This window comes from Rattus rattus, chromosome 13 (genome assembly GCF_011064425.1).
Source record: "Rattus rattus isolate New Zealand chromosome 13, Rrattus_CSIRO_v1, whole genome shotgun sequence".
Lineage (NCBI taxonomy): Eukaryota > Metazoa > Chordata > Mammalia > Rodentia > Muridae > Rattus > Rattus rattus.
The window spans coordinates 64542427-64566935 of record NC_046166.1 but is presented as its reverse complement, the minus strand read 5'-3'; the positions used below and the strand labels follow the sequence as shown (position 1 = coordinate 64566935).

General features: G+C 42.9%; 3 protein-coding genes across 3 annotated transcripts; 2 read left to right on the top strand and 1 right to left on the bottom strand.

Moving 5' to 3' along the window:
* Positions 1–618: 618 nt before the first annotated feature.
* LOC116914354 (beta-defensin 15-like) lies at positions 619–3254 on the bottom strand. The gene is made up of 2 exons (XM_032918568.1): positions 3170–3254; positions 619–803 (listed from the first exon to the last, which is right to left on the bottom strand). The coding sequence occupies exons 1-2, from the start codon at positions 3252–3254 to the stop codon at positions 619–621; spliced, it is 270 nt and encodes an 89-aa protein (XP_032774459.1).
* A 2396-nt stretch (positions 3255–5650) lies between these two features.
* LOC116915094 (beta-defensin 12) lies at positions 5651–8045 on the top strand. Its single transcript, XM_032919521.1, has 3 exons — positions 5651–5732; positions 6091–6132; positions 7921–8045. Exons 1-3 carry the CDS (start codon positions 5663–5665, stop codon positions 8043–8045), a joined length of 237 nt encoding a protein of 78 aa, XP_032775412.1. The 5' UTR covers positions 5651–5662.
* A 4730-nt stretch (positions 8046–12775) lies between these two features.
* On the top strand, positions 12776–14582 carry LOC116914253 (beta-defensin 13). Its single transcript, XM_032918464.1, has 2 exons — positions 12776–12839; positions 14440–14582. Exons 1-2 carry the CDS (start codon positions 12782–12784, stop codon positions 14580–14582), a joined length of 201 nt encoding a protein of 66 aa, XP_032774355.1. The 5' UTR covers positions 12776–12781.
* Positions 14583–24509: the final 9927 nt, after the last annotated feature.

Genomic DNA, 24509 nt, shown 5'->3' with positions numbered 1-24509 from the left:
TCAATTACTCTCAGCAATTTGACCACTCATGAGGCTCTGTAGTAAGCACTAACCACTGTACACAAATGATTCTCTGACCAAGGTTGAGAACAGCACTGAGGTACCACATGAGCATAAATAGTTAGATGCAGTTTGGTAGCACATCCATTTAGCATGGCCTAGGGAGAAAGTTCCTCCCTAGGTTTGACAACTTTTCCTAGTCTTAGGCTTGTACCTAGGTTTCCAGTGCTAGGTTTTTATTGCTTCCCATGGCATGGGCCTGGAATCCAATCGGAGGGCAGTTTCTTTCCAAACAACCATGCCGTTGTGTCAGTGGGAGCATCTTGCCTGAAGACTGCTTTTCTTTTTAAGGTGCATTTTTATGAGTATGAGCGAGCTGTCTAATGCTCATTTCTCCATTATCAAATTCCTTTCTTCTTCCCTTTGGTTGAAGCCAGTTGGTCAAAACTAAGCTATCCTAGTACCCTTGTTTTAGGAGAAATAAATACCTTGGAACTTTGGGATGCTTGCCTCCCAAATCTATAGGGAAAGAGTACAGAGTGACCATCGAGTTTAGATAGCTACTCTTGGCCTTCTGAAAGAAGCAGTTGACAAGATGAAGAAAGCAGCCATTTATTCTCATTGCAGCATCTGCTTCCAGCAGAAAGACAAAACTAGCTCATCCCCGAGTCCTGTTGGCTGGACTGTCACACAGCACTTCAGATTCTTCTGGCAGAGAGCAATGAGTTCTTCGTTCTTCAGACAAGATTCTGTGCATCTCCCATTAATCCTGCTGCACTTCTCATCGAAAAATGCATTCTTGGCTTCACAAAAGAAGAAGCCCCGCCCAGGTTAATTCTGTTTCAAATGTGGCCAATCACTGTCTGTGATGGTTGTCTACCATCAGCAACAACCACTTTAAAGCTGTGTCTTAGTTCCTTTAGACTCAGGTAGACGAATCGCTTAGAGAAACATTTTCTGTGGGATTACCCCATCTTTTGTCATACAAGGTGAAAGAGCACAAAGAATTAGCTAACACCTGAGCAGTTTTGATTAGGACTTTATAAGACAAGTATAAATATATTAGAAAGAAGATTATCAATTCAACTCATGAACACACTCACACCCCAGAACTTCCCTTACACACTTTCAAAGATTGCTACTCAGGAAGAGAGCAAGATCTAAGTCTGGGGAGATGACACAAGACTGGTATTAAAAGTGGAATTGTGTACAATGGACAAAAGCTTAATGGAGAGGACAGAAAATAGAGGCCTGGAGTAAATCCAATTCCCAGTGACAACCCAGGAAGGTTGAAGACAAAGAAAATCTTTGTCCATGGGTTTCTAATGGGCCATCACGGATACCCAAGTACAGAAAGATATCTGACTTCTCCATCACATTCCACCGAAATTCCACTGTAAGAGTCAGACACTTTAGGGAAGGGGGCATAGTTGAGGCCAGCTCCCTGTGCCTTTTTAATTTGTCATTTGCAGGAAACTGCAGTTCTTGCATTAGCCCTCATGAGAGCAGACTGCTGCTGCATGCTAAAGACACACAATCCATATTACCAGGATCAAAATCTCAAGAGTCGATGACTTGAAGTACATGTCATGTAGGTACGGAAAGTACATGGATTCCATCTAACATGAATACATAAGTCTGCTAACTCAAATATTTGCACATCCTAAATCCCAGGGGGTGACTACTCTTGCATTCCAGCCATTATCCACTGTCTGGATATCGATTCACAAGTATAAGTACCCCATGGTTTCAAAGCCCTTTAAACCCTGTCTTTCTCTACAGTGTTCAATATTTTCTCTGCTCTCCTAACATACTAAGGCTGTGTCAGACTAAAGGTTCAAGACCTTACTCTGCCTTGAGAACTTTTTAGCATATTCAATTCACAATGATAAACCAGCAGCTTTTGGACCAAAAGAACATCTTTGCCTGTCGCTTTCTAACGAGTCCAGATGGAGTCTCTGCTTGTGTGGTGCATTTGGAACGGCAGATAATTTTATACTGGATAATCTTACATTGTGTTAACTATGTAGTCCTACTGAGCATTCCCAATATTTCTCTTCAACCTCAAATGTTCACATTTATGCCAGCAAATGCATGCCGTATCATTGATCTACTGAAGGCCTACATCTCTGTATCCCGATGCAGCATCCACTCAGAGAGATTTGCCACAACACAGATTAGGGCTGCACACAACTAATGTGAAATTAGCCCATGTGGGCTGGCAACAGCACTAGTACCTGGAATAAAGGTAGATTCACTTGGACTCCCATGAGCCCCTTTCTTCAGCTCCACGGAACTCGCTAAGGTCTGGTCTTGCCCCTTAATCTTGGAGAGGATGCAGCTGCATCTTTCCAAACTTTCCAGAAGAGAAAGAGCAGAGCGCTCTGATGTGGAGAGGATGCCCCATACAGGCCACACTGTGCAGCACAGAGTGCCAGTGCTGACTGACCTGTATGTCCCTGAAAAGAAGCTACACCCAACCAAGTCCCAGTCTCCATGTGCATACAATGTACATATGGTATATACTTCATACATGTGTATATGTTTCAAGCCAAAAAGAAAAAATGACTCTGAATATCTCTAAATTAAAAGGACAACAGGATTTTCCTCCAAGGCACTGGCTTTGGAGAAGTAAATGTGTTCATCATCACAACTCTACAACACAGACCCATCATTAGACAAGCAATTAGGAAATGGCTGCCTCCAGTGTGTGCTTTGCCTATGCCAGGATATGGGATATGGGAATGGAAGTCCACCTCTTTCCTCTTCCACCTCTTTTTCTGTCTCTTTGTTGTCTGTTTTATTCTACACTTAAGCCATATTTTCTAAAAATCTGTTGATTTCTTCACTTTAATTCTTCCCTTAACTTTGTCCATTATTTTGCTAATAAGCTTAAAACCAGGCATCAAATGCATCATTCCTGATGATGCCCTTTAACTTCTCCAAACCTGTGACAACATCATTAATAGAAAGGCAATGTATCAATACGTGATTCATTGATAAGTCATAGGGAAGTTACCTTCTGTAACAGCTGTTCTCTTTCAAGTCCAACAGACAAAAGGTATCCTAAATCCTAGGGTTGATCACGCCTGGGCATTGGCAGGACAGACCCTGTGTCTGGGCCATCACCACAGATCACCCTCCATGTAAAGATTTCCATTTTCTTTACCTGGGTCAAGAAAGAAGAAAACAGCAAAGAGAAATAAGAATGTCTTCATGACCTGAAGGGCTGTGAGGGTCAGCACGGTGTCCATGGTAAAGGGCACCAACACCCACCCACCTTTATACGCTTCTCCAGAGCAAAAAGGGCCTTGATCAGTGAACCCATCAGAACAAGTGACCCCATGCCCTGCTACAGGGAGGCCACCCACCTCAGTGGGTGCTGCTCAACCTATAGTATGTTGCTGTTTTTTTCTGATTCTGGAAAGTTCCCAAGAAGGAAAACAGGCATGAGCCAAGAGCAGAGGTGGAGAGAAGGATGGACTGGGTGCAGGTTTTGTGCTAGAAGAATCTGGAGTTCAGTCCTTTGCTTTGCTAATTCTGACTATGTTCCTTCCCTAGTGGCTTCAGATCACAGATATAGAAGTGAAAGTATACAATAGCCCATGTTCCAGGGAAGAACTGGTGCCCTGTGATCAGGTGGACTCTGAACTGCAGAGTCAAATTTGTAGGCTGTGCACACTGGGAACAGAAGCCGACCTAAGTGTGTACCCCATCATTTCTTTTTAAATTCTGGACTTGCTGCATGCAGCCCACTTCAAGTGTTACTTATATCATTTTAATCTCGGAGGGTTGTTTTGTTTTGCTTATGCTTTCATTTGTTTTATTCAGAATTTCACACAGTATATTTTTTAAAGTTCTGTTTATTTTATTTATATGAGTACACTGTAGTTGTCATCAGACACACCTGAAGAGGGCATCTGATCCTACCACAGATGGTTATGAGACACTTTTCTGGGAACTGAACTCAGGACCTCTGGAAGAGGAGTCTATGCTCTTAAATACAGTACCCTCTCTCTAATTCCTCACATAGTATATTTTGACCACATTTTTTACCCTCCTGTAATACCTCCCAGATCCTCCCCACTACCTACTAAACTTCACACTGTTTGATTTGGGTTGGCCATCTACCCTGAGCAGAAGGCCTGTCCTGGAGGGTGGGTGATATGCCCAGTATCACTCCAGTGATGGAAACTTATTTCCTTATCCCAGCAGGTATCGAAATACGTAGCTTCTTGTCTAGGCATGAACTCTGTGCCCACTTCCCCTCTGCTATTTGTCTAGCTTACATTGTGCAGGTCTTGTGCACACTGTCAGCCTCTATGAGTTCAGCTGAGTATCAGCCTTGTAGTATCTAGAGCAGTCCCCCTGTGGTTGTCTGCTACTCCTATCCCTGACACCCTTTCCAGCTCCTCTTCCACATAGATCCCTGAGATTTAAATGGAGGAGTGTAATAAAGATATCCCACTGAGGGCTGAGAGCTCCACAGTCTCTCACTATCTACACATTGCTCAGCTGTGGATCTCTGTGTTAATTACCACATGATGCAAGAGGCAGTTTCTCTGCTGAGAGTCAAGAGATACTCTTGATGATGATGATGACATTCTGCTAAACACTTCTATGCCGTGTGCAATGCACTCAATGCCCAATGAGGCTGATATTATCAGTGTAACCCAATTTTAAGGATAAAGAGGCTAAGGTTTCCAAAATTGTTAACCTATCCAAGGTGGTCTACTTGATAGATATCTGTCTGCTATGTAGTCTACATTTTTCCTGTGTATGAAAGAAAGGCACACTGAGAATTGAATATAGGCTTTGTGTGTGCGAGCCAATCACTTTACTGAGCTACGTCCCAGCCCCTTTTCACTTACTTTAAAATATCACCAACTTACACAGGCTGACTTTGAACTCACTGTGTAGCCCAAGCAGGCCTTTAGCTTGTGGTGCTTCTGCCTTAGTCTCCGGAGTAGCTGGGTTACAAGCCTGTGACACGAGGCCTGTTTGCCTCTGAGACTGAAAACCAGAACATCATGTAACTATAAGCATCCGGTGCCTGAAGCAGGACTCAGTTTGGCGACCCCACATGAATATCCTTTTGATGTCCACACTTTTGATTACAACTTGAGTGTGTGTTGAGATGTCTGACAGGCACGGGTTTCAAAGCTACCTTAGCAAAGGTCTGTTACTCCTCACATTCTGGTGAACAATTCATAGACACAGCAGTGAGAATGAGGAGGGTCAGTGTGCACATCTGTGGGTTGCCTCTAGTCCCCACCAGAGCTCTGTAAAAAGATGAGCATTCAAAGTTCTCCTGAGCTGAAATCATACTGGATCCCCAGGACTTGCTGCTAAGAACAAGAGCGCTGATCCTCTCCCTCAATTCCCACAATAGAGCGTGCATGGCCCTGGATTCTCCCAGCCTTGGACCAATGTCCACTCCATTCTACATGCTGGTTAGGCGTGGGGAAGTAGGACTTTGCAGACTCAAGGTTCTAACTCACTGCACCAGCTCTTGATCCCGGCAAATGGAGCATGCAGTCCTGCTTTCTTTATTGATTCACTTCACTGACCTAGAACATAGCCCATTACTTTCCAGTATAAATGCTTTCCTGTCCCCTCAAAGAACCCCCGATTCTCTGTGTTCAAGAATCTCCCCTCAAACATGGCTCTGAGCAGAGGGACGTTCTATTTTGGTCTGGCTTTGTTCTTCATTGTAGTTGAACTGCCATCAGGTAAATCAAAGTTGATGGGAATTTGATGGGGTTGAGGGTGGGGAGGAGCAGACCATGAAATCCAAAGATTCTTCCATGAACCACCCTGAAACTGAGAGTAAGTCTTCCTTCCCTGGAGATTTCTTGGATCTGCATTAATGTTTCCTAAGAGCCAACTGGATAGAGCATTAATTTTGATTTTATTTTTCAGTACATTGGTCTTTCTGGCTTTCAGGAGTGAACTTGAGAAATCCAATAAAGAGAGCAGCCAGAACATCACTGGTCCCTCAAGAGTCATGTAGCATGTAGGAGACATTTTATAAAGTGTTACTTCTTGTTTTAATATTCTGTCCTAAAATGTATTTTGTTTTAAATTTAGGGTCCTGGGCAGGACTTGAGTATTCCCAGTCATTTCCAGGAGGTAAATTATATCCTTTACCTGTATTCTCTCCTCTCTTGGGGACTGAGGCCCAGTTAGCTATATTTGACTGATGAGGCCAAGGAAGGAAGGTGGTTTTGAAAGGACTGAGTTCTGGTCTATTGGCATCATCTTCTATTACTCTTGTGGCCCTGGTGATATTTGTATTTTTCCAGTGACTTTCCCATTAATGTGTGATGCTTAGGCTCAACCTCATCCTCACCAATTAGCATTACCCAGAGATCCTGGCTTCCTTCCCGTAGGACCTAACTTGAACAAGGTCTGCTCGAGGGCATCTGCTGGATGAGGAGGATCATGTAGAATGGCGTAGATGGTCAGTGAGGTGCCATGCTCATCATAAAGCACTGTTTATAACAGCCACAGGCTTTGGATGCGCACCAGAGGTTCTCTTACATGGGAAGACATCACGAGGCAAACACAATTAAAAGAAATATTAAACTATTCTCGGAGGGCTGGAGATGTGGCTCACAGATTGAGTGCTTGCTGTGCAACTATGAGCACCCAAGTCTGGACTTCAGCACACACAGTTTTGCTTGAGCCTGGGACCACAGCGCTGTGGGGGTAGAGCTAGGAGGTTCAAGGGCAGAGCTAGGGGTTTCACTGGGAATCAGAGCAGCTAGGAAAACTGAGCTAAGGTTCAAAGAGAGGCCCTGCTTCAAAGCTGAGAGTGGCAGAAAATGATACCCAAGGCGTTTTTCTTGATGTTTGGTGTGCACATACATGGAGGCATTAGCCTGCACACATATGTACATGTGTACTATATGATACACCTCTCTCTCTCTCACACACACACACACACTAACATTATAATGATAATAAAGATGATGATGATGGTGGTGGTGGTGGTGGTGGTGGTGGTGGTGGTGGTGGTGATGATGATAACTGAACAGAGTTACACTATGGAGCTAACTCATGGAGCACTAATTTCTCCAGTTCTTAACAAATAAACATGGATTATGCCGGTTAATTATTAAAGCCCCCTTACTAGTATATACCATACAGCAAAACATTATCACAGTCATTTCCCTTCACCACTCAGCAATTTAAAAGTGTGGACAGGTATTTCTAGTATGTCCATCAGGTGAATGAGGCTTGGTAAATTAGGCAGCTGGTACTAGGCCCAAACAAGTATTAAGATTAAATTATTCATTCCAGCTTTGAGAGTTTGAAACCAAAGTCTATCTAGTAAATTTTCAGGAGTACAGCCGTGCATTTTAATAGTTCTGAAGAATAGATGTTGCTCTGCCATTTACATGGGGCCCATGAAAGACAGTAAACACCTGGAGGACGCGGGTGATGGTTACCTATTGTTCTTAACTCTTTTCAGCTCCACACTGGGGTTAGCAGACGCTGTGGGGTAGTTCTCTTCTTACAGTGTGTGTGTGTGTGTGTGTGTGTTCGTGCATGTGTGGAGGCCAGAGGTCAAACTTACACGACATTCCTCAGGAGCCATCCACTTCCCTTTCTGAGACAGAATCTATCCTAAGTTCAGCTAAGCTGACCCCTGAGCCGCAGAGACTCATCTGTCCCTGCTTACCCAGCTGAGGACGGAAGCCCCTGACTTTTTAATCTGGGCGTGGAGGATCAGACTCAGGGTCCCATGTTCACCCAAGAAACACTTTGCCAACTGAGCTATCCCCAACTCCTCTGGCCTAATTCTAGAAAACACTCCTAGCCATACACACAACCCCTGCCTGTGAGGGGCCTTAGATACTCTTCCCACTCCCACACAGTTCCAGCAAACCTCTCAGCAGCTCTTTCCTGACACAGGGGAGTTTTCTGTGTGCGAGACATGCAGGCTGGGCCGGGGGAAATGCAGGAGGACGTGCATGGACAGCGAGAAGATCGCCGGCAAGTGCAAGCTGAACTTCTTCTGCTGTCGGGAGAGGATCTGAACCCAAGGACCAACGGCCTGGGGGTAAGAAGCCGTGCTGAATGGATGGTCAAGGAGAGAACATCTGTGGCTTCACGGGGTCACAGTCAGTGCCCATCTCACCTCATTCTGTTTCTGTGCTTCATTTCAATGTTAAGATGACAGAAATCAAAACATCAATGAATGCCTTCTACACGAGCAGACAGGACTGCAGATCTCCAGCACACTCATAACTCAGAAGTGTTCTTTCCAGGGTTTCCCATAGGGCTCAGGGTCACCTGAGGGCGTGGCTATCGTTCTGATTTGTATTTGATCCGGGTATTTGATTTGTGTTGCTGCCTATGGTATGGGAAAGCTGGGAGACAAGGGGCAGCGTGTGCATCGCTGCCTCTTCCTGTCTCTCTAACATACTAATGACCGTGGGAGTGAACGAAAGTGTCACTGCTGACCCTGTCGACAGCTTTGTAGTTCTATAGAATACAAGGAAAATCCATTCACTTGATTCTCGATGAGGTAATGTACTATGATCCACAGATTATGACAATTATGATCTATGTTTTAAACAACCCTCATGTGCTCTGTTATTGCCTGTGCTACGGAGACTGCATCGTCCTTGCCTGCAAAAGGAAATGGTTAGAGAAGAATCAAAATGTCCACTTGCACAGGGTGTCTGCAGACGCCAAACTGTAACTTCCACCTTATGGAATAAAATTTGTAGCTTAATAAACTAAACGTCAAAACTCAGAGCCGTGGGGCTCACACTGATCAGTTTTACGGGGACACAGGAACCTGAGCAGGATTCTGCCCAGTGTGATCTACAACATAGGATCTTCTCCTACCCTTTCCCTTCTATGAAACCTTAGCATCGGTCTATCCAATCCAGATCCACCAGGGTTCCTGATTTTGGGCTGAGTTTAATTAATACCATCTGCTAGGAAAATGGCAGATAGGAATAGAAACAGGGATATTTCCCCACCAGAGAATTTGTTTCCCATATTAAAGCTACCACTTTTCCCTCAGCTCTCACCTGGCACTCCCATGGCAGGTGTAGCTTCTGACAGGCAGAACCTAGATACTGGATAGAGGGCAACAAGATGTGTGTTTTCAATGGGTCACACAAATATCACATGGGTTCATTGACTCAAAGGCATCCTTAGGGGAAAACAGCTAAGGATATAGCATGTTTGGAAAGAATTTAGCATAAAGAAGTTTTATCATAAAGTTCTAGGAGTGAGACGAATTCATAAAAAGACAATTACAAAGACTTTCAACCACTTGGGAAACTGCTCACTGCTTTGGAGAGCACAGCGGCCTTGTGAGAGCATGCAAATGCTCAGCTACAGAATGCACGCACCTTAAAATGTGATTGCTACTCATGTTGCTGCATAAGAATGCACTGAGGTTAGCAGCTTAACACAGCACACGCTATCTCAAACTATCTCAGGTCAGAAGTTTGGGTCTGGTGCAGATCCCAGTGTTTCACAAGACTAACAATAAAGCATCCACTCGAGCTGCCTTGCCATCAGAGGGAAAATGTCTTCCAAAGGCATGCAGTCAGGGGCCAACCTCCGCAGTTCTACCAACGACAGACCACTGATCATCCCCTGCTCACAGCTCCCTTTGTCCAAGGCAATCTCATCTTTCAAGACCAGCAAGAGAGCCTCTCACTTCAGACCTCACCAATTTACTTTTACAGCAAAAATGAATGGAAGAACTGAGGGTGTGGTTCCAATTTGCTATTGAAAGTGAGTTGGTGTTACCATTGAAGAATTGTGTATGATTGCAACATTAATAAAATTCTTAAAAGCAATTGCTTATAACAAATATATATGTATATACACATATATACATATACATATATACATATGTGTGTGTGTGTGTTGCCCCAAAAGGGAAAGGAAAAAAAGGGTAACTCCATAACATTTGGTAGACAAATGGCAAAACTGATACAAGTTCTACTTTACTGATTATTACATTAAGGAAAAATCAATTAACCATCCCAAATAGAGATTAATAGAATGTGGTTTTAAAAGACAAAGTTTATGTTGTAGAGTTTAAAAATGTTACATTCAAAGAGCCATTGGAAAAAAGTGGTAGACCAATAGCTTGTAAAACAGACTTTGGCAAACACAAAAAGACTGTTATGAGAAGCAAGGTTGTTTTGTGACTGAAGTATCAGTCCAAGAGATGGAATACAATATTTTAAAAAATTGCACCTAAGAGCAGATCCCTAAAATACTTGAAGGAAATACTAACAAATCAAAACTCTACTGTCCAGTCTTTTCCGAAATTCAATGAAAACTCAGCAGTGAACATACACAAACATAAAACATCCAAATGACATGCTTCCAGCATGCATGTTACAGAGAAAACACATGCATTCCAAGAAGAATCATGAGGATAGCAAGGCCCAAACCTAGACCAAAATCCAGCTGGACAAACAGGAAAGCCTTCTTTCTGCTCCAAGCCTGGCTTCTGGGGCATGGGGTGACATGACGTGAACCCCAGGGGATCTAGCTAGCCATCTCTACACCATAGCCCTTTCTCCTGCAGCAAATATGGCTTCTTATAGACTGGCCCATTTGGTAAGTGTGACTTTCCTTAGCAGAGATCCAACATTCTAGGTATCTCTAACACCCTAGGGTCTTGGCCAAAATTGACCTCACTCCCAGAGCTTTGTGCAAAGCCCCTCCCAGGACTCCTTGCAGGGAGTTTGACCTTGCTCTACAGCCCTGTATCCAGGCCACATTCTCTGGAACCTTCCTGAGAGGCTCCACATCCCCACTGGTCTTGCATTCTGCAAGCCAACAAAACTAGGATGGTATAGACATGCAAATTCTCCTGCCACCTCGAGAAGTCACCAGGCCCCTTGGCCTGGAGCCGCAGCAATCCCTGAGAGCTTGCACAACTGCACCTGGAGAGTTTCCTAGACAACCCTGCCACAGAAACGCTTTCAGGTGTGTTTGTGATTTCCACCCCAGGCCCTTCGGTGGGAAGGGATCTCATCCTCAGGACACCGCTCCTGCTTTTCCAAAGCGAAGTACTTAGTATCAGTAACAGCACCAGCCTTGCTCAGGAAATGGAAAGAGAGCAACACCTGCGCACAAAGGGAGGTCACATCCTCCTCCGGGTTTCTGGGCCTAAGGGGGGATGTGAGCTCTAAGTACCCCCCTTTTCTGGCTCTGACTCTGATAAAGTGTTGAACAGGGTCCTCACCTGAGGGTAGGTACAGGTGAGTATATTTGCCTGTTTTTCTTTTGCTAACACCCAACAACTGAGTCTAGGTACTTTATTTTAAAGAGTTTATTCCACTGACGGGCTTACGTCCGTGATCAGGTGGATCTGTGTTCGGCTTCAGAGAGCGTCTCCCAGGCCACGTCAAATCTTGGTGATGGCGTCCTGAAGGGGAGCATGGATGAGAGCCAAAGGCAGCATGGAAGACAAGAGGCCAGAGAACAGGGAGGGGCATTGTTATTATAACCTCTCTGGGATAGCGAGTCCCCATGAGAACCATGTCACTCCTTCTAAGGACAGTGCCCCAGTGACCTAATTAACTTACACTAATCTACACATACTTTTTGTTTACTTTTGATTTGCTCAGACAGAGTCAGTCTGAGACCGGATTGGGCTGGTACTCATTGTGTAGCACAAGCTGGCCTGAAACTCTCTCCCTGAGGACTATGACAGGTATGGGTCACCACGGCAGCATTCTAAGCCCTACATTTCAAAGGTTCCATCATATCTCACACTGAGAGCCAAGAGTCTAACACAGTAAGAATCACGGGTAACTCACCCAATTCATTCTTTACCTAGATGGTTTCTTTTCTCCAAAGCATGCCCGACTTCATTTTATCTTACACATCCTTTTGGCAGCTCTGCATTTTCCAGAAATTAATTTACTATTGTGTGAGAGTTGATCTGCTAAGCACTCACTCTGTTGGGAAAGTAGATTTTTTTCCCCTCTGGAATGTTCTTCCATATATATTATGAATGTTCCAGATAAGTCTTCTGCACAAAACCCTTCACTGTCTCCTTTGGTTTTAGGACAAACTTAAGGCCTACTGATAGCAGATATCTACACTACAAATATGCATAGCTATTGTGCCACAAATGATTATGGAAAAAATTAAGAATTATACCGTCTTCAAAATCCTTATATATGTATAAGCTTGAGAGATTTAATGACAGGTTGCACCTAATTTTTTTTTTGTTTAGTCATGAATTACCCTGAGCTTATCCCTGGAAACCTAAACAACCCTGATATAAGAACCTACTAGAAGAAATCAAAATTGACCTGGTTTCTTCTATGACATTTAGTATCTCTTGGGGTAGCTAATTTATCCCACAAAAGCCACTAATAGCTGTTATCAATCAATTAACTAAGAACTGGTAGATAAAACTTGTAAACATGCATGTTATATCTACAACCTTACTATAGGAAGGAGGGGTGGATGGTTGTAGATTTTCTGGAATCGGGGATCCTTGAGATGGAACACGAAGGAAAGTGAGGGACACCTAAGAAGAAAGGAAAAAGAACCTTCCAGGCAATAAGGCAGGGTGCTTTCTCTGCCTTGCCTTCAGTAAAAGACTTAGACAAAAGGGTAATCAGCTGGCCCACAAGTCACTCAACGGAGCATGGAAAATAGTTCTCCCTTAAGGCTGTTTCTGAGCACTAGAATGGGTTTTACTCTCCTTAATAAAGGAGCTGGGCTCCATTACTGTACCTCTCCCATCTCACCTCCATTGCTGCCTGGAGACATGAGAATCTTTTCCTTAATTGTTGCTGGGCTTGTTCTTCTCATTCAACTTCACCCAGGTAAGAAGGAAGTCGCTGGAGAGGCAGTGTTGGCAACTTAATTGGGTCTGTCCTTGGAAACCAAGCTAACTTCGGGGAAACCTCATCCCTCAGTGATCTGTAAGTCTGGGGCCTTACGTTATTCCTAGTGAAACATTGTTCCTAACTGAGGAACAGAAGACTCAGGCTGCACTGACTCGGATCAGCTCTGACTAGAGCACCTGGGCCACTTCTCCAGTCAATCTACGCAGGGAATTGGACTTCTTTATTCCTTTAGATACTTCCCCTGGTTTTCAAATCTCAACATATGTCAGCACATGACAAAGTGACTGCTTTAAAATGGCAAAAAAAAAAAATCAACATTTTCCATGTCTTGGTAGTTGGTTCAGATAGCTGACTGTGAGATCATTTCAAACCTTTTTGGGGGGACCTCATATATAATAAATAATAACCTAATTAAAACTGCTACCATCTGGATTTGTTTGCACTTGAGATTCAGGGTGCTTTAAACCGATCTGTTTGTGCAGCATAGCTTACAGCCAACAATACTCTGGTTAGCCCCCCTCAAATACCCTTGCTCCATGCTCCCTGTATTCCCATCCTAACCGCATAACTCCCAAGTGTCTAACCATCTTAGGGTACGTGTGTCAACACCAGAAGCTCTAGGGAGACAGTGTGTTCTTAACATTTGCAAGACTTTGTCTCCAGCTGTATTCACTCGGCTATACAAAAATAAGCAGAGATTTTTAATTAAAGCAGAGCCTTTGTCCTTAATTGTCTGGAAATAGACTGCCATACAATATGTTAGTAAATAATAGATTCCCTGAAAGAGTAAAATCATTCGAAAGCTTTGATGTGTAGTTACGTAAGTGAGTGAGGAAAGAGTGTATGCACAGAGCTGTAATATAAACCATTTTCCTAAAAGACATAATGCCAAGTACTGAGAAGCAGGTGCTGGGCAAACCACACTCTAACTGGGAGATGCAGAAAAATGAGAAGCTGGTTTACATGAACCTTTGCTCAGAGGCAGAACAAAACATAAGGAGCACGCAGGACGCAGCCCGTGGTGAGCTCTCCCAGGGACGGTGTGTACTGAGCTCTCTCTGGCAGACCAGGCTCCTGGTTAAGTTTTTGAACTCCGTGCTTACATTTGTCATCTGCAAGTGCCAATAAGGAGAGCACTGTTGATTGATTTTATACCCGAAACATTAAGATCCTATGATATCGGGCACGGATTATTGTTGGCCTGCCTATAGTATTAATTGTACTGTCTTTATATTTTGGTCTACGTCAGACACTAGAGGTGAAAAAAGAAAATCTTGTTAGGAAGGTTTGTTTCTTCGAGTTGGGAAGTGGATTGCTGCATTCCTAGGAAGAGAGAGTCTCTTTCCATATGAGTTAGCTGCTTGGAACAGAGGGATTACATTATGTGCGACTTTTCCAGATGATTGCTAAGGGCACTGATTGCACTTATCAGGAGTCTTATTCTCTCTCTCTCTCTCTCTCTCTCTCTCTCTCTCTCTCTCTCTCTCTCTCTCTCTCTCTGATTAAGTAATGAAGTGTTCACTTTTTGACCTAGTAAAAGATTACTAGATAACTAACAGTTACTCTCTCCCCCTAGCCAAGGGCACACTGTACAGAAGGTTCCTCTGTAAAAAGATGAAAGGACGATGTGAAACTGCCTGCCTCTCCTTCGAAAAAAAGATCGGGACCTGCCGAGCCAACTTAACACCACTGTGCTGCAAGGAGAAAAAGAAACACTGAATTCTCAGCACCAACCATGAGCAGGATCTCAGAAGAAACGTCTCCGGGCTGTCCCTCACTGGCCTCTTCTCCAATTCTGGACTTTGTGAAGTCAGATCCATCGAGTGTCTAGGATAGCAGAAAATGGCCTCCCTGGGTCTGACCTTCTGTGGGGCTGACACTATCTCCTGTAAATGAAGTCCATACACTCACTTTCTTTCACAGTCCATGCATTGTTCCACTGGCTGACAAAAGTAAGAAAACCCATAAAAGCAGGTCAGATGGAAGGTTGGCCCATGACTTGGACGAGCTGCCTTCTCTAGTTCTCTCCCTAGCTTTAAGCGGATCTTTGACAATGGGTCTTCCTCTCAGATTTCTGATACCTGAAAATAGGAGGAACTTGACCCTCACAGTAAATGGGGCACCTGCTAGATACAGACGGCTTCAGCAATAGCCCCGACACACATTGTGAGAAATCACTTGGGCTGACTTCCATACACTGGCTGGCCTGGAACATGGCCTTCCACACAGAACAGAGCTCCTATCAAAATTCGGGTTGGCTGTAGAGTAAACATGTCTCACACTGGTCATGTATGGAGAGAACTTAAATCATAGCCTGTGTGGACAGCACAGTCCTCAGAAGTCATGAACTCAGTGCCTAACTAGAGAGGAGACCATGTTCAATCTAGGACTTACTACACTTATAATTTAAGACTTCTGGCTTTTCCATCTCATGCTCTTAGCCTGCCCATTAATGTTTGAGGAGAAGATGGAAGAACGAAGGCCTGGGATGTAGGTGTGGCAGTTCTTAGCAGCCAAAGTGGAAGGAGAGGAGAAAACAATCAGCCACAAAGAAAAACAAGTAGACACTTCCCCCCAAATGCCTCCCACAGAGACATGGCACACTCTGGCTTGCCCTTCGCTCTAAGTCACCAGAACTGGGAGTCCAGTGTATATCACAGGCCACTTTTAGCGTGAAGCTTTCATCCTCCTCCTGGATGTAAAGAGAAGTTCCCTAGGTACAAGCTGCAAGACTTCCTAGCCAACCCCGATAAGCTTGCTTCCTGCAAAGATGAAAATAAAAGAACCAAATAAAATTATTTTCTCAAAGAAGACATGTTTTTGAAAATGTTTTAAAATAAGAGATAGGAGCTGGGATGATGGCTACACATTTAAGAGTGCTTACTGCTCTCGAAAGGTTCACTTTCCATTCCCAGCAACCAGACCGGGCAGCACACAACTTCCTGGGGCTCTAGTTTCAAAGGCCTGATGACTTCTTCAGGCCCCCTTAGGCACTTGGATGTCCATGGAACACGGAAATCCACAAAGGCACACAATGTACAGATAAGTACTAATGAATAAATGAATTTTAACATAAGAAAGCATGCTCTCGAGACTTATTCTGGTGTACATACTTGTCTCTGTGATTTTATATTTACTCTCAAAACTATCATGGGATCATGGGATCTCTGATCTGATCGAGGAAATTCTGTCTCAGATGAACCTAAGGGAGCATCTGTCATCACCTTTACCCTTCTTATTTCTCCCTTTAGCTTTTCTTTCTTTCAGTGTCCAATGGATAGAAACATGATGCATGTTTTCCCAGTTTTCAAACTCTTATCTTCTCTACAGTTTGTGGAATAGTCTACAGTCACCAAGCTGCTAGAATTTGTCTTTATAAAGAAGCCACCAGTGCTGGAGAGATGGCTCCACATAAGAGCACTGACTGTGCTTCCAGAGGTCCTGAGTTCAATTCCCAGCAATCACATGGTGGCTCAAAACCATCTGTAATGGGATCCGATGCCCTCTTCTGTTGTGTCTGAAAACAGCCAATATGTATATATATATATATATATATATATATATATATATATATATATATGTATATATTCACAAAGGCACAGGTTGCTGACAACAGTCTAGGACCTGCATTTGTCTTCCTGGCCTTTTCTGAGATGGCCTACAATGTGGTTTGCAACACACACACACGCACACACACACACACACACACACACCTTTTCCATTCTCACTAGATCTGAGGGTACCTCCTCTGCTGAATTCCCCACTCACTCTGTCTCTGCTGGTGTTTTCTTCCTGCTGTAACTACATTGCCTGCATTTGCCCATCTTATTACACTCACTACCTTGAAGTCCCCACTCAAACCTGTTGAGTGTCATTGGATGTGATAGCATTTATTTGTCAACGTGTCTGAGCCCCAGGTTCTCTACCTACTGCCCAGGGTGAGGAATGGCTGGCTTGGAAAATGGGCTTAGATAACTCTTGGAGGTGACAGAACTATTGTGTATCTTAATTTTGGAAGTAGCTGTATAATCATAAATCTGTTGACTCTGTATGACAACCGTGTGCAAACACACACACAGACAAAGCGTGCACATATGTCTAAACTGTATCTTCACATGTCACATTTGAGATAAATAATATCATGCCTTGTATTTATGTCTACAATACTAAAAGTTTACCAACTATAATGAGCTTCTATGTAATATACTCCTGAATATGTTGTAAATTAATTTGAAAGTGATTTTTTTTCAAATAAATATGGTCTTTCAGAAACAGATACCATAAAGAAAATAGTTTATAGGATTTTAGGAAGTGGGGTGGAGCATGCTGTCTGCAGACACTGAAATTATTCACTCTCAACATGAGAAGGAATCATATAGATAATTCTTCTCAATGATTGCATTTCAAAGAGAAGACGTTTATGACTGCCTACTGTCCTGGTGAAGCTCAGGTCACAGAGTCAGTTAGGTGTCAGTGCCAAAACGACATCTTACTTCCTTAATTTTAGTACCTTGTCCCTCTCCCTGCAACCCACACGAGTTAATCTGTGCAGGTTGTCTTTGACGACTGTTAAAGAGCTGCTACTACAGGGAGTCAGTGCTTGAGAATAAAGATCTACAGTGTTTATGAGCTTAAGACCTAAGAAAGTAAGTCTCCCTGGTTGTCAGCTTATATTGACATGTTTCTTGATTACCTTCAAATATCATCAGGTTATAGCATTTTAATAATTTTGTCCATTTTAAGGAATGCGTGTTTTACTATTAATCTGTATTTGATTTTAAATGTAATTCTGGCCTGTGACAATAAGAAGCTTATCTGTGACGAATACCTGTCACAGCCTCCATCCTGACAGGTCTTCAGGAGGGAAGGGCTAGATCCTGGTATCTACCAGGACCAGGGATTGTCCAGCACTGGGAAATTATACAGTCTTTACCATGATCCTTTCTTAGCTCACATCCCACTGGGATTTACATACCAGGGCACACGTACAACAGTGCCCAACGGTCATAGTAGACTCTAAGGGTGAGGAACTTGACTAAAGACTCTTCAGGTAGATGATAAAGATGGTGGGTCTTCTCCCCTGTTACAGCCTTATAACTCATAAGGAAGAAATGTTAACTGGAGACTTAGGGGACATGATCAGGGAAGATGCTATGGCCATGGGGAGCAACTTCTCATGTAAGTGGCATTTAAGCATTTCCCTGTGAGTGCAAGTAGATCCAGAATGTTGCCTTCCAGGAGTAGTAGAAGGGTTCATCACCTGGAGGAATTAAGAGGAAGTTTCCAAGAGTTGTTACTAAGCAACCAGCAGAGTAAGTACTCTCTGAGTCAAAAAACCAAGAAGTGTTTCTGGTTTTTGCCTATACCCAGAGCTGACCCAAATCCAATCAGGGAGAGAGCTAGACTCTCAGAAGTGCAGACAACCCTGAGAGCTCAGGGGAGACCACCACTTCTGCTTACATTCCTGGTCCAAAAGGAACCCACCTAGAGCCCTCAGGACACAGGAACCCAGGAGCAGTCTGGGACAGGATCCTTCCAGTTTCTGCCTGCACCCAGAGCTGACCCTGTGACACAGCTCTCTGTACCCAGACCCCACCAGGAGAAAGTCAGTCTCCAGAAAGGCTGATACACAGGCTTACAGGAGGGTCAAGCCACTGTCAGAGACAACAAGATCAACTAACACGAGACAACCAGATGGTGAGAGGCAAGTACAGGAACCTAAGTAACAGAAAACAAGATTACTTGATGTAATCACAGCCCAGTTCTCCCACCAAAGCAAATACTGGATATCCAAATACACCAGAAAAGCAAGATTTGGATCTAAAATCACATCTCATGATGATGATAGAGGACTTTAAGAAGGACATAAATAACTCCCTTAAAGAAATACAGGACAACACAGATAAACAAATAGAAGTCCTTAAAGAGGAAGCACAAAAATTCCTTAAAGAATTACAGGAAAACACAACCAAACAGGTGAAGGAATTGAACAAAACCATCCAGTATCTAAAATTGGAAATAAAAACAATAAAAAAATCACAAAGGGAGACCACCTGGGAGATAGAAAACCTAGGAAAGAGATCAGGAGTCATAGATGCAAGCATCACCAACAGAATACAAGAGATAGAAGAGAGAATCTCAGGGGCAGAAGATATCATAGAAAACACGGACACAACTGTCAAAGAAAATGTAAAACGCAAAAAGCTCCTAACCCAAAACATCCAGGAAATCCAGAACACAATGAGAAGATCAAACCTAGGGATAATAGGTATAGAAGAGAGTGAAGACTCCCAACATAAAGGGCCAGTAAAAATATTCAACAAAATTATAGAAGAAAACTTCCCTAACCTAAAGAAAGAAATGCCCATAAACAAAAACATACAAAAAGCCTACAGAGCTCCAAATAGATTGGACCAGAAAAGAAACTCCTCCCATCACATAATACTCAAAACAGAAAATGCACAAAACAAAGAAAGAATATTCAAAGCAGTAAGGGGAAAAAGTCAAGTAACATGTAAAGGCAGACCTAACAGAATTACACCAGACTTCTCACCAGAGACTATGAAAGCCAGAAGATCCTGGGCAGATGTCACACAGACCCTAAGAGAACACAAATGCCACCCTAGGCTACTATATCCAGCAAAACTCTCAATTAAAATAGATGGAGAAACCAAAATATTCCATGACAAAACCAAATTTACACAATATCTTTATACAAACCTAGCCCTACAAAGGATAGTAGATGGAAAACCCCACACAAGAAGGGAAACTATACCCTAGAAAAAGCAAGAAAGTAATCTTCTTGCAACAAACTCAAAAGAAGAAACACACACAAACATAATTACACATCTAAAAACAAAATTAACAGGAAACAACAATCACCATTCCTTAATATCTCTTAACATCAATGGACTCAATTCCCCAATAAAAAGACATAGACTAACAAACTGGATACAGAAAGAGGACCCAGCATTTTGCTGCATTCAGGAAACACAGTGAAAAAGACAAACATTATCTCAGACTAAAAGGCTGGAAAACAATTTTCCAAACAAATGGTCCAAAGAAACAAGCTGGAGTAGCCATTCTAATATCGAATAAAATCGACTTTCAACAAAAAGTTATCAAAAAAGATAGGGAAGGACACCTCATATTCATCAAAGGAAAAAATTCACTAAGATGAAGTCTTAATCCTGAATATCTATACTCCAAATACACTTGGAAAGGAGTGGGTGGTTGGGTGGGGGAACACCCTCATAGAAGAAGGGGCAGGAGAGATGGGATAGGGAGTTTATGGACAGGAAACCAGGAAAGGGGATAACATTTGAAATGTAAATTGAAAACAGCCAATAAAAAAAAGAAGCAAAATATTTTGTGTCTGTGGTGTGTGTGTGTGTGTGTGTGTGTGTATGTGTGTGTGTGTGTGTGTGTGTGTGTGTGTGTGATGTCTCTGTTGATGGTTAGTAAGTTCAGTGCCGTTTTACATACTATACATAGCTGAACTCAAGCCTGTTTGGTCTAGATCTAAAACAGTGGCTTCATAAAACTTTAAATTTGGTGTTATCCGATATTGAGATAATGAGCAGAGGCTCACTATTCAAGGAACATGTGTGATTTACAAAATTCAGCCTCACAATATTATTTGAATATTTTTTCACATTTTTATGGCTCCATTTTAATATTATAATCCTCTATGACATTTTGCATTTCAGGTATTCAAATTACTTAGCTCAAAATTTTTATTTCATTCCATCTCATAATTTATATTCTATCTTTCTATTGGTACTTCCATTTTATGATACACAATTCTATTGGTATCTTTGAGGCAGCCTTCCAGAGTTCCTCTGAGGGCTATGACTGTTTAAAAGTTTTTCCCCCTGGTCAAAGAAAAAATAGTCAATGATATTAAATGTATTACATAGTATAACTTCTCTTAGTTAGGGTTTTACTGCTATGAACAGACACCATGACCAAGTCAACTCTTATAAGGACAACATTTAATTGGGGCTGGCTTACAGATTTAGAGGTTGAGTCCATTATCAACAAGGTAGGAACATGGCAGCATCCAGGCAGGTATGGTACAGGATGAGCTGAGAGTTCTACACCTTCATGTGAAGGATACTAGCAGAATATTTCCTTCAAGGCAGCTAGGAGTAGGGTCTTAAAGCCTATGCCCACAGTGACACACCTACTCCAACCAGGCCACACCTACTCTAACAGGGCTAAACCTTCTAATAGTGCCATTTCCTGAACTTAGCACATACAGATCATCACATTCCACTCCCTGGCCCCCACAAGCCTGATCAAACACATGAGTCTATGGGGGCCATATCTAGACTTAGCATAATAAAATGTACATTTAGTCCAACTTCCAAAGTCCCCATAGTCTATGGCAGTCTCAACAATCTTAAGAGTCCAAAGTTCAAAGTCTCTTCTGAGATCCATCCAATCACTTAACTGTAATCCACAAATCAAGACAAGAAACCAACTGGGCAAACTCCAAACTCTGCATTTCCAAAGCTGACATCAAAGCAGTTTTCAGATCTCCAACTCCTTTTCATCTTTGTTGACTGCAGCAAACTCCTTTTTCCTGGACTGATTCTACTCCCCGCTAGCAATATTCCTCAGGAGATATCCTATGGCTCTGGCATCTCAAATATCCTGAGGTCTCCAAGACAGCTTTAGTGTTACAGCTTCTTGCTTCAATGTCTGGGATCCACACATGATCTTCTGGGCTCCTTGAAAGGGCTGGTGTCACTTCTCCAGCTCTGCCCTCTGTAGCACTCTAAGCTCAGGTTGATGCACTCCACTGCTGCTGCTATTCTTAGTGACAATTCCTTGGTACTGATATCTCCAATATGCTGGAGTCTTCTGCTACTACTAGGCTTCACCAATAGCCTCTCATAGAGTTTCTTCATGATGCCAAGCCTCAACTTCTTTGCATGACCCCTTCAATCCTGGGTTGTCAACTGCAACTGAGGCTGCACCTTCACCAATGACCTTCTATGGCCTCTCACAGGGCCAAGCCTCAGCTGCTCTTCATGACCCCTTCATGTCTTCAAAACCGTCACTATCTGGGTGATTCTTACACATTACCAAGTCCAGCTGCAGCATGAGGTACAACCTTGGCTATCTCTGGAACACAGCTTCTTTGTGCTCTCATAAAACTCTTCCCAGAAGACTTCTCCTCAGTGATACTGGTCTTGTCTTAATCACCACTAATTACTTAACTCCAGCTGACCAGTATCAATTGTCCCAGTCATCCTTTTTATTCTTGACTCCAATGCCAGAGCCACATGACTGAAGCTGCTGAGTTCTGCTGCTTGCAGGAGTTGGAAAATGGCCCCTTGTTCTATTACACAACCACCAGCTTTCTCTCTTCCAACTCCTTCACTGAAAAGTACTGAAAAGTGGGAAACCACAAGAGACAACAGAAGGGCCAACGAATGGAAAAATCTCTGAGAGAAGAGAAAACGTAGGACAAGTAGATTCTTCTGATTAATACAACAGTACAAGATTCTTAGTGAGGAGAAGCCAAGATTGGAAAATAAGGCAACCCCACCCTCTAGTGGCAAGTCACAAAATAACCCTTCCTTTGCAAGATGCTTTTTGGTCATAGCATTTCTTCTCCCTTTCTCAATAAACGTTTTAACAGCACTACTGTCCGTCCTGTGCTTCTGCCCTTTGCTATCTGGATAGTTGGGTTACACACATGGGATGAATGACAGAGTGCTGGACCCACGAGGGTCAAAACCCTTTTGAGATAAATGTGAACAATGGAAATGTTTAGGAAAATGCGCCTTAATTAAGTCCATCTATTGAAATAATAACTGGTATTTCAAGAGAGACGTGAAAACTACACATAATTCCAGTAGATCATAATTGCGAAGCTAAAATCAGTTTTTTAAACAAACTTAGCTCTGTCAGAAAGGTGAGAATATTTCTGAAGCTGGACAGATACCTCTGTCAAAAAGCAATTGACTCCCTGTAAAGACCTGAACCTGAGCCCATGCCCCAGAACGCACACTTAAAAGCCAAGTATTCACAAGCCCATACCCATGACCCCAGGGCTGGGAAAGCAGAGACAAATGTATTCCTGGGGCTCAGTGATAGATCAGGCTAGCACATGTGGTCAGAGACAAACTGCTGAGAGATTCCATCTCCAAAGAAAGAGGATAAGGTCTAAGGAATGACAGTTGACAATCTCTGCTGACTGCCATGTGAGTGCCACATGTGTTCTGACACACATACACAAACACCTGCATGGGCCTGCATGGACACACTCACACAACTAACATGAGTCGTTTTGTGTGTAAACCAGGACAAATTATCATTGAGAAGAAAGCACATGATTTTACACTTAAAACATGTGTTTAAAAAAAAAACAGCTGTGAATTCCTCTTCCTGCTGTGACCTCTGGGGCACAACCAGCTGTCCTGAGCAGCTGGCTCTCTCCCGGAGCTCCATTTTCCCACCACCTTGCCATCCAGTACATCAGGCCTGCAACACAAGAAAAATCCCTCCCCCTCCCCCACACAACCCCATCAGTAGTCAGCTTTGTTCTTCGGAGCTCATCTAACTTGTAGGAAACATCCACTGTTCCCTGAATTCCACTGTCCGCCTAAAGCTGCCACATAGAGACCTCATGTCCCAGGAACAGCCAGGTAGTCTGGTCTTCCCAACACCCGGGACAACAGGAATACACATGGATAATCAGGTGGTTAAAAGTCAGCATAGGAACACAGTCAGCAAGGGCAGAACAACATCGTACCTTCGGAGCACAGCTATCCTACTACAGCAAGCCCTGGGTGTCCTAACACAACTGAAGCACAAGAAAACAACCTCCAACCCAATCTTATAAAGATGCTACTGGCCTTTAAAGAGGAAATGAATAAATTTTTTTGAAAAAACACAGGAAAATACAAATGAGCAGGTAAAGGAAATGAGTAAAACTCCTCAGGACCTGAAAATTGAAATAGAAGCAGTAAGGAAAACACAGACCGAGGGAATCCTGGAGGTGGAAAATCTAGGGAAGAGAACAGGAACAACAGGTACAACGTCAGCAATAGGAAGAGGAAAAGAGAATCTCAGGTAGGAGAGATACAGTGGAAGACAATGATACATCGGTCAAAGAATGTCAGAGCTAAAAAAAAATCCCTGACCCAAATCATCCAAAAAATCTGGGATACCATGAAAAGACCTAACCTAAGAATAATAGGAATAGAAAAAAGTGATGATTTCCAATCCAAGGACCAGAAATTATTTTCAACTAAATCATAGACAAACATTCCTCAACCCAAAGAAAGGCATACCTATAAACTTACAAGAGGCTTACAGAACCATAATTAGATGGTCGCAAGAGAGGATGATTGAGTCTTTCTCAGAAGAGGAATAAAATAGATATAAAATAGATATCACAAGGTTGCTTCTGATTTCTGACTATTACCAATAAGCTGCTGTGGGCATAGTTAAACCAGTGCCCTTGTGAGATAGTGGAGAACCTTTGATTGTATGCCCAGGAGTGGTGTAGCTGGGTCTTGTGATAGAACTAGTCTCAATTCTCTAAGAATGGCCAGACTGATTTCCAAACGTAAGGCCTTCCAAACACTTCGATCTTGTAGGACTAATAGTTTTTGTTTGTATCATCTC

Bases quoted from the DNA above. Each gene is read 5' to 3' on its own strand.
- LOC116914354 (XM_032918568.1), bottom strand. From the start codon at position 3,254: ATGGACACCGTGCTGACCCTCACAGCCCTTCAGGTCATGAAGACATTC. The intron at 804-3,169 runs GTAAAGAAAATG...TCTTTTGTGAAG, and splicing joins TTTCTTCTTTCTTGACCCAG to CCAAGAATGCATTTTTCGAT.
- LOC116914253 (XM_032918464.1), top strand. From the start codon at position 12,782: ATGAGAATCTTTTCCTTAATTGTTGCTGGGCTTGTTCTTCTCATTCAA. The intron at 12,840-14,439 runs GTAAGAAGGAAG...CTCTCCCCCTAG, and splicing joins TCTCATTCAACTTCACCCAG to CCAAGGGCACACTGTACAGA.
- LOC116915094 (XM_032919521.1), top strand. From the start codon at position 5,663: ATGGCTCTGAGCAGAGGGACGTTCTATTTTGGTCTGGCTTTGTTCTTC. The intron at 5,733-6,090 runs GTAAATCAAAGT...TTTTAAATTTAG, and splicing joins TGTAGTTGAACTGCCATCAG to GGTCCTGGGCAGGACTTGAG. The intron at 6,133-7,920 runs GTAAATTATATC...TTCCTGACACAG, and splicing joins TTCCCAGTCATTTCCAGGAG to GGGAGTTTTCTGTGTGCGAG.